The sequence below is a fragment of the Chlorella variabilis genome (genome assembly GCF_000147415.1).
Source record: "Chlorella variabilis unplaced genomic scaffold CHLNCscaffold_2, whole genome shotgun sequence".
In the NCBI taxonomy this organism is placed as follows: Eukaryota; Viridiplantae; Chlorophyta; class Trebouxiophyceae; order Chlorellales; family Chlorellaceae; genus Chlorella; species Chlorella variabilis.
The window spans coordinates 730,349-746,978 of NW_005435086.1; the positions used below are offsets into that span (position 1 = coordinate 730,349).

The 16,630-nt window shown below is 68.0% G+C and overlaps 2 protein-coding genes across 2 annotated transcripts; both read left to right on the top strand.

Moving 5' to 3' along the window:
* Positions 1-825: 825 nt before the first annotated feature.
* CHLNCDRAFT_137726 (hypothetical protein) lies at positions 826-12,146 on the top strand (the record flags this gene model as incomplete). Its single annotated transcript, XM_005851073.1, has 33 exons — positions 826-892; positions 1,114-1,370; positions 1,488-1,682; positions 1,885-2,007; positions 2,167-2,274; positions 2,455-2,569; positions 2,722-2,865; positions 3,032-3,151; positions 3,292-3,369; positions 3,561-3,689; positions 3,925-4,037; positions 4,200-4,302; positions 4,489-4,644; positions 4,838-4,953; positions 5,098-5,236; positions 5,462-5,542; positions 5,740-5,874; positions 6,054-6,496; positions 6,669-6,785; positions 6,946-7,005; positions 7,165-7,261; positions 7,452-7,622; positions 7,840-7,991; positions 8,170-8,308; positions 8,465-8,572; positions 8,756-8,858; positions 9,076-9,176; positions 9,417-9,509; positions 9,712-10,425; positions 10,544-10,626; positions 10,777-10,800; positions 11,040-11,213; positions 11,478-12,146. The coding sequence occupies 33 exons, from the start codon at positions 826-828 to the stop codon at positions 12,144-12,146; spliced, it is 5,427 nt and encodes a 1,808-aa protein (XP_005851135.1).
* Positions 12,147-12,510: 364 nt separating this feature from the next.
* Positions 12,511-13,714, top strand: CHLNCDRAFT_137727 (hypothetical protein; the record flags this gene model as incomplete). The annotated part of the gene is made up of 6 exons (XM_005851074.1): positions 12,511-12,522; positions 12,716-12,832; positions 12,945-13,049; positions 13,174-13,330; positions 13,454-13,537; positions 13,623-13,714. 6 exons carry the CDS (start codon positions 12,511-12,513, stop codon positions 13,712-13,714), a joined length of 567 nt encoding a protein of 188 aa, XP_005851136.1.
* Positions 13,715-16,630: the final 2,916 nt, after the last annotated feature.

Here is a 16,630-nt window from a genome sequence, read left to right on the forward strand (position 1 = left end):
GCTGTCCCAGCTGCAGCTTCAAAGCGCCGCCTGCCTCCACCCGCTCCGCCGCCCGGATGGCAGCCTCCTGCTGTGTGTGGGACGGGGCTCGTTGACGGGGAGGTCAGCCACGGCCTGGCCCGCAGAGACCTGCGCCATAGAATAGAGGCAGCCTCAAGTTTCCTGGCCTTGATCACATGGGAAGGATGGGAAGGCGGGGGGACTCGGCTGGGCTCGGCGCCAGGCGGTGGAGGGAAGCGAGATGTGCCTATAATCTATATAACTAGGCTGCGAGGAGGGGATGTGCCAGATCAGCACGAGTGCCCCTCTGGTGAGAACCCTCTGGCATCGATGCAGGCGCACCAGATTGCGTGGTTCATTGGCAGCTCCTGGGCGCTGCTCCCTGTCTGTGGTGGCGCATCCAAACTTGCGGCTGGGTTGGGCGGCCAGCAAAGCCAGCCGGAGGAATTCAGAAGACCCCCACCAGCTTGCATCTCGCTCCCTGAAGACAGCCGTGCGGCGGTGTCACTCATGACGTCTGCACGCACCTCCTAGCGCCACGGCACGAGCCTCAGGCAGGTGGCCTTACATCAGCAGCATCAGGAGCGGTGGCATAGGCGCTTGAGTTGCCCGGCACCGGCGGAGGCAGCTGCACTGGCTGTTGGGCGGTGACGGCGGCGGCGCAGGGCGGCGGCGCAGGGCGAGGACGCTGACAAGGGCGGCAAACAGCTGGTGCTTTTCTTTTTCCGACACCTGTTCCTTGCTACCACTCACGCCTTACAGGGGGGGATCCTCGGCGTTGTTCCGGCACCAAGAGGCAGGCAGCAACCCGCAAGTCGGGGAGCCATGAGCAACCCACCGTCGGGGACTGTGCTGCAGGTGCAGTGCGGGTCCTGCTTGAAGATAGTCAATGGTGAGCATTTGGGGATGGTGCGTCCCGGTGTCTGGGAACACGCAGCAGCACATGCATACCGCGCAATTCCTGGGCACAGCACACATGCTGGCGCTACCAACAGAGCCTGTTTCACCCGCCTTTGCTACCAGTCTCCTTGCCTTTCCCAACCGTGCTTCACATGCCCCCGACTCTGCTGGTGCGTGACACGTGGCGGGCGTGTTCTGTGACGTGTGCTGCAGTGCCGGCCAACTTCCTGGACCAGCTGCTGATGTTCAAGATGTACAACTGCCCGCACTGCAAGTCTCGGCAGTCCATCAACCTGGCTCCGCAGCAGGAGACGACGCTGCGGTTCCAGGCGCGGCAGATGATGCAGGCGGAGGAGGCGGCGCGGCAGCAGCAGCAGCAGCGGGCAGCCGCCACGCAGCTGGCAGCCATACAGCTGGCGGCGGCGGCGGCCTCGGCCCAAGCCGCGCCCCAGGCGGGAGGAGCAGCGCAGGTCGGTGCTGGTTGCAGGAGGCTGCGCGCTGATCATCTCGGATGCAGCAGCTGTAGATTTCTCACAGCCACGCTGCCCTGTCCTGTACTGCTGCTGTGCAGGGCTCCTCCACCGCAGCTGCTGCGCTGCAGGCTGCGCCCCGCGCTGCCGCACTCGGCTTCTGGGTCGGGCCTGACGCAAATGCAGCAGCTGCTGCAGCAGCACCACCAGAAGCAGGACGCGCAGCCGGCGGCGGCAGCAGCAGCAGCTGTGCTGCAGCAGCAGCAGCTGGAGCTGCTGAGGCAGATACAGGAGAAGCACGCCAAGGCCATGGTGGGTGTGCTGGCTGGCCGAGCTGCCCGCTTCGATGCCAGACAACCGCATGCCAGCTTCGTCCTGCCCCTGCTGCTGCCGCCCTGTGCCTGTTCCTCCGCACCGCCTCTGGTTCCACCTGCTGCTGCTGCCGGCCCCAGCCCGGTGCACCACCGCTTGCTCACGGCGTGCGTTCTGCCCCTGGCCCCGTGCCACCTTGCAGTCGTCGATGGCTGCTGGCGGAGCGGGGGCGGGGCAGATGGGCCACTTCCTGCCGCTCACGAACGAGCCCAGCCCCGAGGAGGAGGACGATGCTGATGACAGCGAGGTCCGGGACACATTCATGGTGGGTGAGGGGACCGCGGCTGAGCTGAGAGTGTGGGTGGTAGGGGGGTGGCTAGGGTCAGATGGCGCTGGTGATTGGGCAGGCAGCAGAAGGCGAACCTTCTGGATGGCGCGGCACGCAGCGAGGCGGGCTCCATGCTTGCTGGCGCTGGTCCTGCAGGAGTACAAGCCCGCCAAGCTGTCCTTTGGCCGCCCGCACCCCGATGCGGTGGTGGAGACGGCGAGCCTGGCAGCGGTGGAGCCTCCAGACATCACCTACCACCTCAAGGTCTGGTTCTGCTGTATTCGGTGGCCTGTGGCGGGAGAAGCAGCGGAGCGAGAGCAGGTCTTGGCCTTGCTTTGGCATGATGGCTGCCGCTCTGCCGCCCCAACCAGCATGCCCCGCTCGCTGCTTGCCCAGCCCGCCCGACGTGGATTGTGCGTTGTTGTGCATCGGCCCGCGCTGCAGGCGTACAAGGCGTTGGTCGATTCGCTGTCGGCGCTGCAGCTGGAGAGCGTGGTGTACGCGTGCCAGCGGCACCTGCAGATGCTGCCAGATGGCAGCCGCGGCGGCTTCTTCATCGGTAGGTTGCCCAGCCTGGGTTGGGGCGGTGGCTGTGTTGATAGGCGCGCCAGGACCCTCATGCACGACCCGTGCCCCACACCAGCTTGCCATGTCACCTGCGCCTGCGGCGGCTGGTTGCTCATGGCGTGCCGCGGCCTCTTTGTGCTGCAGGCGACGGCGCGGGCGTGGGCAAGGGGCGCACCATCGCGGGCCTGATCCTGGAGAACTGGCAGCAGGGGCGGCACAAGCACCTGTGGCTGTCTGTGGGTTCTGACCTCAAGATCGACACACAGCGGGACCTGAACGATGTGGGAGGTAGGGGTGCCGCCGCCGGCCAGCCGCACCCGCTGCTGCTGCCTCCGCCACCTCGCCACCTGAATCTGGCGAGCGCACAGCCCTTGCACCGTGCACTGCTCCGGTTGAGCCGGCATGCTGAGGTATAGCCCGTCGCCGCCTTCGCCTCGCCTCCCTTGCCGTGCAGCTGAGCACCTGCCGCTGCATGCGCTCAACAAGCTGCCGTATGGCAAGCTGGCGGGGCACAAGATTGGGGTCAAGGAGGGAGTCATCTTCCTCACTTACTCCTCTCTCATCTCCTCCTCAGGTGAGGCGCACCTCCAGGCAGCCCGTGCGCTGCGCATCCCAGGCAGCCTGCATGGGCATGTACGCTGCATCTGCCCCCAAGGCTGCAGATGCTGACGGATGCAAGCATCTGCATCTGCGTGTGCGCCCCGCCTGCCGCAGACCGCGGCCACACCCGGTTCAAGCAGCTGATCGAGTGGTGCGGCAAGGACTTTGATGGCCTGATCGTGTTTGACGAGAGTGAGCGAGGCCGCGCCGTGGGCAGACCGGCGGGCAGCCTGCCTGCGCCGCCATGCTGCGCTTGGATCTTTGGATCGGTTTGGGGGCTGCTGATGCTCCACAGGCCCAGGGAGGCACTTGCCCGTGAGCCAGCCCATCACCCTGCCGCCTGCTGCCCTTGCGCCCCACCCCCGCCCCTGCCTCCTGTGCAGGCCACAAGGCCAAGAACCTTGTGCCCGAGGCGGGGCTGCGCGCCACACAGGTCGGCCTCAAGGTGCGGGAGCTGCAGCTGCAGCTTCCCATGGCCCGCGTCGTCTACTGCTCCGCCACGGGCGCCTCGGGTGAGCCATGGCCGCTGCCGACGCCGCCGATGCCGCCGATGCCGCCGCCGCAGACGCAGACGCGTCGCCCAGCCGCCCGCTGGGATCTGTGCTGCGCGGGAGGCAGCCAGGTGGAGGAGGGGCAGGCCAGCGACTGCGTGCATGGTGCGTTGCAGGTGTGTATGCGCATGCCCGACCCACGACGCCTGTGCGCTCGCCTTGCTCCTTGGCCCCCTCCCCGCTTTCCTCCCCGCAGAGCCTCGCAACATGGGCTACATGGTGCGGCTGGGGCTGTGGGGGGAGGGCAACCCCGCCTTCCGGGACTTCCCGAGGTTCCTGGATGCGGTACAGGTGCGGGTGCGGCTGCGGGTGCGGCTTGGGGGGCTCGCTTGCGTGGCGCGCCGCGGGCCAGATGCGGGCCCAAAGCGCGATGCCCCGTTCAGGCACGTGTGCGCAGCAGCGCGCCCCTCTCCCCTGGCTGGCCCCGGCACCCCTGTCCCCGCCACAAGCGCCGGCACGCGCGCCCTGCAGGGCAAGGGCGGCTCCGGCGGCGGCAGCATGGCTGCGCTGGAGCTGGTGGCTATGGACATGAAGGCGCAGGGCATGTATGTGTGCCGCACGCTCAGCTTCGCGGGTGAGATGCGCCGGCCTGCCCCAAAAATGCTGCCTGGCTGGCTGTGCGGGCTGGTTTGGCTGGCTGGGCTGGCTGGCCTGCCTGGCTGGGCTTGAGCGGCCGCTCTGCGGCGCGCCGCGCCGCACCGGGCCGCGCTGCGCCGCCCGCCCCTGCTCACCGCAACCGCCGCCTCGCTGTCGCGCACAGGCGCGGAGTTTGAGACTGTGGAGGCGCCGCTGGAGGAGCCCATTGCCAGCCAGTACACCGCGGCGGCAGCCACCTGGAACCAGCTGTTCCGGGAGTTTCTGTACGCCGAAGAGCTGGCGGCGGCGGCGGCCGGGGACGGCGGCGCCGCGCCCTCAGGTGCGTGCCTTGGCCGGCTTGGCCTGCAGGGCGAGCCTGGCTGCCACCAGCTGGTGCTGGGCTTGCGAGGCAGGCTCCCGGGGGCATCATCCGGCGGGAGCAGCTGCAGGCTGGCGGGCTGCTTGCTGGGCTGCGCCGCCCCGACGGCCTGCCGCCACGCGAGCCAGGCACGCGTGTGGGTGTCGTCCTGCAGGCACGACGACAGGGGAGGGCGGGCGGCGGCGCGGCGGCGACCACCGCAGCATGACGTGGCGCAGCTTCTGGGCGGGACACCAGGCCTTCTTCCGCCACATGACCATGGCAGCCAAGGTGTGTGGCGGGGGCAAGAGAGGCGGCGTCAGCTGCTGCCTGCTGCGCTGTTGCTCTGCTTGCCTGCCTTTGTCTCCACCCACTCGCTTCACGTCGTGCTGCTGCCGCTGAATGGCACCGCCACCGCCACCGCCCCCCCTGCAGGTGCCCGCTGTGGTGCGCATGGCGCAGGCAGCGGTGGCCAACGGCAAGTGCGCCGTCATCGGGCTGCAGTCAACAGGAGAGGCGCGCACCGCGGATGTGGTGGCGGACAGGGGAGAGGAGCTCGACGATTTCGTGTCGGGTGAGACCCTTCTGGGCCCAGCTCAAACTCTGGTTTGATGCCCAGAGTGGCCTTTGCCCGGTGCTGCCTCTGCGACAGGCCGCTAGGGCTCGCTGTGCTGGCCTGGCGGCACACCTTTCCCAACCCTGCTGCTCCCTGCCCACCCCTCCCCATTTTCCCAGCCTGTCTGCTGCCTACCTTCACATTCCACCCATGCCCGTTCTCGTCACTCAACATCTCCCGCAGGCCCCAAGGAGCTCCTCATCCGCCTGGTGGAGAATTACTACCCGCTGCCGCGAGACCCCAACGCAGAGGAGGATGAGGCGGGTGAGCGGGGCAGCGACACCGGGATCAGCGGGATCAGCGGATCAGCTGTGGGGGCCGGCACGGCTTGGGTCGGGGCGGCCCCATTCCTCAACGCCTGCTTCCCAGCTCACATGCCCTGTCTCCTGCACGGCGCCCTGGCCACCTGCTCCCTCCCGCCGATCCTTCCTCACACACACACCGCTGGCATGACCCCGCAGACAGCGACAGCGACGAGGACTTTCAGGTGGCTGCGGTGGCAGAGGCGGTGGCACGGAATGCGCTGGAGGGGCGGGACCAGGTGTACCGCGGGGCCAAGGCGAGGGCTGTGCGGTACAGAGAATGGTCAGAGTCGGGTGAGCGAGGAGCGGTGTTGGGGAATGGAGGGCCGCGGGAGGCCTGTTGCCTGGGGATCCAGGGGATAGCAGGGGAGGGAAAGCAGCGGCTGATGGCTGGACGGCTTTGGCTGCGGTTTGGCGGGCGCTCGGCTGCAAGTGCCTGCCCTGCCTGCCGCACACACCTGCCTGCCCTGCAGAGGACATCGGGGACAGCTCCTCGGGGGACGACGATTCCGGCGGCTCCTCCTCTGCCTCCGATTCTGGCGTCGAGGGGGAGCAGGAGGGAGAGGAGGATGGCAGCATGGAGGTGGTGCTGGATGGGGAGGACACCGAGACCGCCGGGGGCCGCCGCTCGGGCCAGCCCACCTCTGGCGCCAGCTCAGCAGACGCCAACGGCGGCGTGGGCACCGAGGGGGAGGCCAGCGGCAGCGGCGGCAAGGGCCGGCGGGGCCAGCGGCGGCCCAACGAGCGGGGCAGGCGGCGTGGCGGGAGGAGGGAGGGCGGCAGCGGTGGCAGCGGGGATGACGACAGCGGCGAGGAGTATGATCCCATCGCCAAGCGCGCCTCTGCCACCTCCTCCAGCAGCAGCGGCAGCAGCGGCAGCGAGGACGAGGCGCTCAACATGCAGCAGAAGGAGCAGGTGGGCCGGCCTTGCTGCCAGCTCGGCTGCTGCGTACCGCTGCGTACCGCTGCGTACCGCTGCATACTCGCGCGTCCCGCCCTGATTCTGTAGCTCCTGCTGTGCGGCTGGTACGTGCCACCCACCTGCCCCCTCTTGCCGCTGCCGCGCATCCACCCGCCACCGCCTGCAGCGGAGGCAGCAGCGGCGCATGGCGGCCGAGCTGAAGGCGGCGCGGCTCGAGCAGGCGGCGGCGGCATACCAGGCGGCGCTGAAGCGCAAGGCGGTGGTGATGGCGGCGGTGCAGCAGGTGGGGGCTGGGCTGGGGCTGCAGCAAGCTTTACAAGCGGCGCTGGCGAGCAGCTTGAGGATGGGTGGGGCGTGAGGGAGAGGGCGAGGGGGGAGTCTGGCAGGCACCCCAGCCCCGCCTCACCTCGCTGCTAATGGCCTGCTGGCCGCCCTGGCTGCAGCTGGAGCTGCCCAGCAACCCGCTGGACACATTGATAGACCAGCTGGGAGGCCCGGCCAAGGTGCGTGCCCGCCACAGCAATGGGGTGCAGCCCACACCTCGCTGTTGCTGCATGCCACATGCCGTGCGTCGCAGCGGCAGCGGCTGCAGCGCTGCACTGCAGCTGCCCTCCCGGCGATCCACCCCCAACTCCCAGTGTGTGCCTCATGGCGCCGTGCAGGTGGCTGAGATGACGGGTCGCAAGGGGCGCCTTGTGCGCAGCAAGTCCAGCGGCGGCGTGGTGTATGAGCCGCGCAACGCCTCGGGCGTGTCGGCAGGTGCGCCCGCAGGGCACAGCACCTCCACGCATGCCGCCGTGGACCTGGCCAGCGCAGCCCTGCAGCATGCAGCCTTCTGCTGCAGCAGCCAGGCGGCCGGCCAGGCTGAGCCACATCTCGACCCTCCCAGCCCTCCTCCCTCCCTCCCTCCCTCACGCACTGTTCCCTCCACACACTCACACCCCCGCAGGCGCCACCCTCGAGATGATCAACGTGCACGAGCGGGAGCTGTTCCTGGGGGGCCAGAAGCTGATTGCCATCATCTCGGAGGCCGCCTCGGCGGGCATCTCGCTGCACGCCGACCTGCGCGCCGCCAACCAGCGCCGCCGCGTGCACCTCACCCTGGAGCTGCCCTGGTCTGGTGAGCAGCGGCGGCTGTGTGTGTGTGTGTGTGTTTGTGTGCAGAGTGGGTGGCGGACAGCAGGCAGGGTGGGGCAGCGGTCAAGCCGGGCGTGCGAGGATGTCTGCCCGGCGCGGTGCTGACAGGTTGGCGTCTCTTTCCCGGTTGCTCTCCTGAACCTTGGCTTCACCAGCCTGCCTGCCTGCCTGCCCTCCCGCTCCCGGCTCCCACCCTGCAGCCGACAAGGCCATCCAGCAGTTCGGGCGCACCCACCGCGCCAACCAGGCGCACGGCCCGCAGTACCGCCTCATCTTCACGCCCCTGGGCGGCGAGCGGCGCTTTGCGGCGGCGGTGGCGCGGCGGCTGGAGAGCCTGGGCGCGCTGACGCAGGTGCGGGAGGGTTTTGGATGGGAAGGAGGGTGAAGCCTAGACTGGGCACATGACGCCTGGGTGCTCTGAGCTTGGTTTTGCCGGGCCCGCAGCCGCCAGCCTCCCTCCCACACCGCTCGATTCCTTCACTCCCGCCATCTACTTCGCCCTGCCTCCCCTCCCTTGCACATCCGCGCAGGGCGACCGCCGCGCGGGCCCCAGCCTGAGCGCCTTCAACTACGAGAGCGTGTGGGGGCAGCGCGCGCTGCGGGAGATGTACCGCGCCATCATGCTGGAGTCGCGGTCCCTGCTGGCACTGCCGCAGCCCTGCCGCCCCGGTGCGCGCGTGGCGGTGTGTGCGCGGCGGTGATGGGCGGCAAGGGCTGCGTGGGGCCCGGCCCGCCTATGTGCTGGACCTGCTCGCCTCACCTGCCCTGCGAGCGCTTCAGAACCGTATTGTTCCATGCGTGGCGGCGCTGCTTCCCCCGCCGCAGGCCCCTCCGGCGAGGCCCCGCCGCTGTCTCTGGGCGTGTTCCTGGGCAAGGCGCGGGCGCTGCTGCTGAATGTGGGCATCATCCGCCACAACAAGGCGGTGGTCTCGGGTGCGCTCCGCCGCCTCGCCTGCGCACCACCGATTGCCTGCGCCTCCTCCTGCATTCAGCGCCCTGCATCCAGCGCCAGGTTTGTCAGCCTGCGCCTGCTGGGCAGCCTTTGTAGTCGTTCGCCCACTCACACCCGCTACCCCTTCTTTCCTGCTGCCTGCCCGGCCTGCCCTGCCCCCGCAGCCTCCCACATCAACGAGTACCTGAGCCGCCCCGATGGCGCGCCGTCCAGCGTGGGGCGTATCGACGAGAAGGACATGGCAGATGTGCCGCGCTTCCTCAACAGGTGATTATGGGGCTGGCTGGCTGGTGGCTGGCTGGCTGGCTGGCTGGCTGGCTGGCTGGCCTCCTCAGCTGGGAAGACTTGGAGGCTTCTGTACTTCTACAGAAGCAGGGCCCTGCTGGCTCGGGTGCTCGAGAGCCCCAGCCTGCCGCGCCCCACCCGACGTCCACCCAACACCTTCCGAATCTCCCCTTTGCCCCACACCTGCCCACCTGTGCAGGCTGCTGGGCCTGGAGCCTGTGGCCCAGCAGACCATCTTCGACTTCTACCAGGTCACCCTGGAGGCGCTGATGGACAAGGCGCGGAGGGAGGGCGCCCTGGGTGAGGCGGCAGCTGGCGCAGCGGAAGCGCCGGGAGGCGCTTTGTTTGGGTTCTTGTGGGGACGGCGTTGTGGGTGTGCTTGGCCGCGGTTGTTGGCTGCTTGCAGTGCTGGCTGGCAGCCTAAAGCAAGCAGAAGCAGTATTGTGCAGGACTGCCCCACCTGGCGGGCCCACCCAGCATTTGTACCTGTTCCCATCAACCTCCCCGCCGCTGCCCTGTGCCCTTCCCCTCCTCCAACAGACGAGGGCATTGTTGACATCAAGGCCCACGGCGTGAGCCTGGTGGGGGAGCCGCGTGTGCTGCACCGCGACGCCACCACGGGCGCCACCACAGGTGGGGGCTGCGCCGCCGCTCTGGGTCGCCCCGTGTCGCTGCACAGGCGGGGTGGGGGGCTGCACAGAGCGGGGTGGGGGGGTCCTGTTTGCGGTGGCACTCGGCGTGTGCAGTCTGGACCTGACGGTGCCCTCGCTGCTGTGGCGTTGCTGACATGGCACTGCTGACGTGGCACTGTTGACGTGGCGCTTGACCTGCGCAGTGATGTACGAGGTGGAGCTGGACCGCGGCCTGCCCTGGCAGGATGCCGAGCAGAAGCTGGAGGAGCACCGGCAGGCGCTGGCGCTGGCAGAGGCCGGGCTGGCGGCGCCCGGCAGCGGCGCCGCCGTGCCCGCCGTGGTGGCATCCATCCCTGCGCCGCCAGATGCAGGCGATGGCGAGCAGCAGCAGCAGCAGCAGCAGCAGCTGAAGGAAGAGGAGGAGCAGCAGGAGCAGCAAGAGGGTGTGAGGCAGGAGCAGCAGCAGGAGGAGTTGGAGAGGAGCCAGCAGCCTAGCGGCGGCTCGCTGCCGTCCAAGCAACAGCAACCGGACGAGGATGAGCAGAAGAGGGAGGCTTCTCCTGGAGGGGCTGGTGCGGCTGTCAAGCAGGAGCCAGAGAAGGGGGAGGCGGCCAAGCCTGAGTCAGCTGCAATGCGTCGCAAGAAGCGCCAGCGGCGGCCGGGCAAGCAGGAAGCAACAGAGCCTGCGGCAGCGGAGGCTGAGAGGTCTCCGGCCAAGCGCAGGAGATCAAACGGCACAGCTGCTGGCGAGGAGGCGCCCCCAGCGGCAGCAGCAAAGTCGGCGGCAAAGCAGGAGGAGCAGCAGGCTGATGCAGACATGATTGACCTTACTCTGTCTGACAGCGAGGGCGACGCCAAGGCCACTGGCAAGAAGCAGGGCTCTGACGACGCAGAGGTGGAGGTGGTGGAGGCAGCAGGTGAGCCCAGGAGGAGGAGCTGGCCTGATTGTTCTGCTGCGCCTCACTCAGCTTGCATCTCTCTCTCAGCAGACCTGCGCGGCTCATACAACTGCTGCTCCCATTGGCCGCTACGCAGACGCCACCCCCGCGCGAGCGGGCGGCAAGCGGCGTTGGGAGAGCGGCTTCTACCGAGCTCGCCAGGAGGGCATCAACCGGCAGGTGGGACTGGCACAGAGGCCTGCAGGCTGGGCTCGGCGGCTTGATCGCAAGTTCTAGCTTGCGGCTCGCAGCCTGTAGCGTGCGTATTCAGCTCTGGAAAGCCCCGGATTTGCTCCTCCCCCACTACCCCTGACCTCGCGACTCCTTCAGGTGCACGTGATGCTGGCGCTGCAAGTGACGGGCTCCCAGCCGCCCACCTTCACCATCTACCGGCCCGCCACAGGGCGGGGCCGCCAGATCATGAGCCTGCAGGCACGCCCCTGGCCTGCCTTTGCTTGTGCGGGAGGCAACCTGCACACACACCCTGGCACAACCCCAGCTCCCTGCAAACATACACCAGGGGGCCACACACACTTACATGCCTACGTGCATCACCCCCCACACCGCCCGCCCTCCATCCCTCCCTTGCGCAGGAGCTCAAGGCACGCTACCAGCCGCTGGAGCCGGCCGCCTGCCGGCCGCTGTGGAACAAGGCGTATGAGGCGGCGGGCGCGGCGCCCAAGGAGGGCAAGAAGGCGGGTGTGCTGCGCAAGAAGCGGCTGCACATCCTCGGGGGTGCTGTCATGCACAGCTGGGGCGTCGTGCAGGTGTGCGGGAGGGAGGGCGGGGGGGGGGCTTGTCAGGGCGGGGCAGGGCCTTGAGAGGAGTGGGCATAATGTAGCATACATGGGAGCGGCGCAGGAAGGCCTTGCGGCTGGCAAGGGCACGAAGCCAGCCTGCCAGGGATGGTCGGGCTGTGCGCCAGCTGCGATCACACCCAGCCGCCCAGGCGCGCCACGCGGCGCCTGTCCGCACCTCATCCTGACCTCGACCTTTGCCCGGCCCCTGCCTGCCTGCCTGCCTGCGTGCAGCAAGCCATGGTGCGCCATGTCAAGTCGTCAGAGCGGCGCATGCGGGTTCTGCGCATCGCCACCACCGGAGAACACCCGCTGCGCCTGGTGGGCATGCTGATCCCGGATCCGGCGGTGGGGGAGGTGGTGGAGCAGCTGCAGCAGAAGGAGGCCGAGGAGGAGGAGAAGAAGAAGCAGGCTGCAGAGGCTGCAGACGCGCGCGGCAGCGATGGCAGCGGCGCCAGCGAGGGAGCTGATGCGGAAGGGAGCAAGGCGGTGGCGGTGGCGGCGCAGGCGGGACCAGGAGGCCGTGCCCGCGGCCGCAGCAAGCGCGCCGTCACTCCAGCCAGCGGCGGGAGAGGGCGCGGTGGAGGGCTCGCCGCTCAGCAGGAGGGTCGCCGCCAGCAGCCTGCGCGCGGCCGCACGCGGCAGCAGCAGGCAGAGGTGGAGGACGAAGAGGAAACGACGGAAGAGGAGGTGCCACAGAGCTCTGGAGGGAACAGCTCAGATGATGAGGCGAGCAGCAGCGAGGAAGAGGAAGAGGACAGCTCAGGGGAAGCGTCATCGGAGCGGACGGAGAGCGCCGACGCAGCGAGCGGCGGCGCCGGCGGCAAGGCAGCGGCGCCAGAGCGGCCACGGCACCAACCGCGGCGGGGCAGGGGCGCGGCCAAGCCGTCGAGAGCTTCCTGATCCAGCTGTGTTGCACCTAATGCTGTTACTTCATAAAAGCAACAAAGTTCTGTTGATGGACAGTTGAGATGTGGAAGCTGGCCGCCTTGGAATCGATTAGTTTGCATCTCATTGTTTTGCTGCCTATTGATCACAAGTGGCCCAGGTGAGGGCATCGGGCAATTGAGTGCACTGCCGCACGCTTGCTTTCCTCGCCGGTCCAGGATCGGCCCTGAATCGCGCTCTGTCAGCGATCTTAGCACTCTGTATCCCGCCCACTAGCCCATTGGGGCGAATGGCAGCCGATGGCGACTGACATGCATGCATGGCTGCCGCAGGCTCCCAGTCAACCGCTGCAGTCGGCCTGCTCAAAGGAATCCAAAGAATGGCGCCCAAGGTCTGCCGCTCGCGCTTGGAGCTCTGCCGCCGCCACCCACCGCCGCCACCGCCCGCCGCAGCCGCTGCGCTGCGCGGATCCCCGTGCGGCCTGCCCTTTGAGCCGAAGCTGCGTTCATTGCGCTGATGTATCCCTGACCATTGACTGCCCCATGTCTGCCAGCGGTGCGTGTCGTGTGCCTGGGCGCCTGCAGCGCGCGGCCGGCGGCGACGCCACCGGCGCGCAGCCCAAGCGCAAGAAGGAGAGCAAGGCGATGGAGGCGCCTGTGCGCCAGCCTGGCGGCCTCCTCTACTTCTTGATCAAGCGGCAGGTGGGCGGGGCCCTGGTCGTGGACTGCTAGCAGCCCACCCGGGCCCGCCGCCACTTCCCCATGCCTTGCCACCAATACCCGCCCTGCACCCGCGTGCACTCCCTCCCCGCAGGTTGATGTCCTGGCTGTGTCGGACTTTGATCAGGCACCCAACAACACCCTGCCCATCACCGGCCTACACCACTACGGCGCCAAGAAAGTCATAGAGACGATGCAGGTGGGGCGGAGGCGCGTCGCCAAGCCCTTGCGCTGCTCGTACGCCACAGCCCCTAGCTCCACACGCCCTGCGCATGCCCGCTCATCTTCCTATGTGCCCTCCCTGCCCCCACGCCCCACCGCAGGTCGGCGACGAGGTGCTGTTCTGGCAGTCGGGCAAGGCAAGCGCCGCGGGCGTGTATGCGCTCTATTCTGTAGCCAGGGCCGCATACCCCGACCCAGAGGACGAGAAGAACAAGGGCTTCCTGGCCTTTGACCTGAAGCTGGAAGAGCACTTTGACAGTGAGTGGAGGGCGGGCTGCGCCACCGTTGGGGGCCTGGCTTGCTGCCACCTGGCCTCTGCCGCCGCCTGCAACACGTGAGGAGGCTGGCTGCTGCCCCCGTGCCCTGCTTGCTACCCCACAGAGCCCGTGCTGCTGTCAGAGCTGAAGGAGCACAAGGACGACGAGCTGGAGGGCTGCTCCCTCTTCAGCAACAACGCGCTGCCAGGTGGGCTGCCCAGCCCGCAGCTGCCCCGCGCTGGTGGCGGCAAGCTGCTGCCAGCCTGACCCTCCTCCTGCCTTAATGTCTGCAGCCCACTGGATGTCAGAGGAGCACTTCGAGTGGATCTATCAGCAGAGCGGCAACCTCGATGCCGCCGAAGGAGCAGGAGAGGCACCGAGCTGAGGCACGGCAGCGGGCGTCGAGAGCGCCCTGGCAAGCGCTTTCAGAGCCTCACGCCTGGACGTGAATGTAGCTGTGAATATGAAAATTGAGTCGATTTAAAGCATGCCATTGATCCAGCAGGCAAGGACTGCATGAAACATTGAGCCAAGGGTATGGACGGCGGCAAGTAGCGGCAGGGCGGCCACCAGCGGCAGCGGCAGCGTCCCCACCGTCCAAGGTTTGTCCCACCTCCCTCTGGCCCAACAGAGGAGCGCTGCTGTGGCCGTCAATGCTGCAGGATGGGAACTCATCAGTCCTCGTTGGCCTTCCCGCATGGGGCCGCCCCTTCCTCCTGCAGGCTGGGTTTGCACAGGAGGGCTAGCATGGGAGCCAAGGTTTGTTCCTCCATTCCTGCTACTCACCCAGCTCCAGGAGAATGCAGACGCTGCCCCCCACGCCTCACTCCAGCAGTCGAGACCGCCCCTCCACCAAGCGCTCCAGCCCGGCCTGCGAGCAGCAGCCCAAGCGGTGGGTGGCCTGGGTGGGCAGCACCAGGGCTGGGAGCCACCCACAGCCCCTGTGGCCACAGGACGTGCGCCTCTTACGTGCCCCTCTCCACTTCGCTTCCTGCAGCTCCAAGATCTTCCTCTGGCGGGCTGGATCGGTGGAGAGCGAGTGCACGAGGCTGGACATGAGCACTTCGCCGGCAGCGGCAGCGCCAGAAGCGGCAGGCGACGGCGGCGGCGGCAAGGAGGGCGGCTGGGACAGCGCCGAGTCGCAGTCAGTGCTGCAGGCCCCCAATGTGCTGGGCAGCGGGGCCAGCGATGCTGAGATCAGCGGCCTGGCCGCGCCGCCCCAGCCTCAAGCCACGTTAGGCGCCGCGGCGCACGTCGCAGGCGAGGGTGCCGCGGCAGCGCCCGGCAGCCAGCCGGATGAGGAGCTGGTGCAGGCGCCTCGGCAGCTGGTGTCCCCTGAGTTCCTTGCTGAGCTGGCAGCAGCCAACGCCTGCCTGCAGCACCTGCCGCTGCCAGGTGAGCCCCAGCCCCGCGGGACTGCTTGCAGCCTGGTGCGCCACGCGGCGCAGGCTTGCAAAGCCCACACGACCGCGTCCGAGCGCCTCTCTTCATTGCTGTCGATCCTGGAAGTCGCATGCGGCACGCCCCGGCTGGGTCTGCAGACACATGCTGGCCCCCCGCCTGCCCGCCACGCCTGCGCAGGCGGCGTGCACTTCAGCCCCGTGCACCCCAGCTGCGTGCTGCTGCCACTGTTTGAGAGCTACGAGATGCCGCCCGCCGCGGTCGCCCTGGGTGCTTCCTACTTCCAGCGCCTGCTGGCCGGCTGCGAGGGGCTGGCCGAGGAGGCGGTGGCGGCAGGCTTCTTCTCCTGGCACCCCGCCCCCAGCGGCAAGCTGGTGAGCAGTCCTGGTGCCTGCTGACTGGTGCTGGGGCCTGGGCTGGCTGCAGGTCACGGGGCGGGCGGATCCCCGCATGTGCCCCGTAGCTATGCATGGGCCTTGGCATTGGCACACCGCGGGCTGGCGCCAGGCCCTCTGCCAGTCCCCTCAACCCCCGCACGCACTCCCCCCCTGCTCTGCTTCCAACACCCTGCCCCACCCTGCCCCGCTGACCCGCCTCTTCAGGAACCAATGATGCATGCGCGGGCGGGCAATGACTCGCTGCTGTCCATCCTCTGCACCTGTGTGTACCTGGGGCTCAAGGTGTGTGGTGCTGCTTACAACCCCATGAGAGCCTGCCTGCCTGCCTGCCTGCCTTGCTGCTGTCCTTGCTTGGCCTTGCGCGGCTGCCGCCCCAGACCCTTGCCCCTGTACCCTGCCGCTTCTGGCACCCGGGCCGCAAGGCTGCCCTGCAACCCCTGCCTGGCGTGCTGGTGGCGTGTCTGGGCCACATGCGAGCCCATGGCTGGCATTCCCCTTCCCGCCTGCCATGCCCTGCAGATGTGTGAGGGCCCCAAGTACAGCTTCCTGCTGTCCAACATGCTCACTGCCATCAACCGCACCCACATTCCCTCGGAGGAGGTGAGCGGGCGGGGCCGCCAGGCTGGCCTGCATGCGGCCAGGATGTGAACGGCAGGGTACTTGGGCTCGGGGTGTAGGCTGCACGGCAGGCCTGGGAACAGCAGCTCTCTACCAAGCTGGCGCTTGCATGACTGAGAAGCTGAGAAGACGCATCCATCTGGTGCAGGCCACCGCCTTTGAGATGAAGTGCCTGAAGAGGCTGGGCTGGCGCCTGGGCCCCTACTGCTGCCTGCCCTGCCGCGCATGAGGCAGAGGCGCTGAGCCGGCGCATGAGCGCTGCAGCAGAGCAGCCGAAGCAGATAGATAGATGAACAACAGATGAGCAACTCCGCAGCCCACCCGCCTGCTGTATAAATTTTCAACCAATGAAGCAATTATAATCTTGCATGCTGCCCGTTCACCTTGCCCCCCCAGCAATGCTTTCTGTCCTGCTGTGCCGCTGCGACATTCAGTACTGTTCCCTTTCTCCCGCCCGCTGCGAAGCAGCGTCCATTAGATGGAGCGCCCCCTCCGGTTGCGCCTTGCGGCCCATGCCGCTGGGCTGTCACCGCGGGAAGGTTGCAGTCCAGGCCTCGAATTACCTTGTAGGTGATCAACGATTTAAAAAGCAACCTTGAAAGAACGGAAGAACAAGCCGTGGGCTGGGACCAAGCAGTTCCTGCACGACTGCCGCCGCCGGCAAACACGTCGACCGCGCACAGCGCGCCGCTGCCTCCCTCGAGGGGAGATCGTCACTGGATGGGAGGTGCTTTGGAAAGGTTTTAGAGGGCAGGGGTGAAAGGGCGAATCCAGGACGGGCCCAGGGTGGTGATCCCGGCTCAAACGCCGGCCTTGCAACCTGCCGGTGCTTTCTTTTTGCCGCCACCCGGGCGCGTGTTGTGAGTTGGTACTTGGGGCCTGTG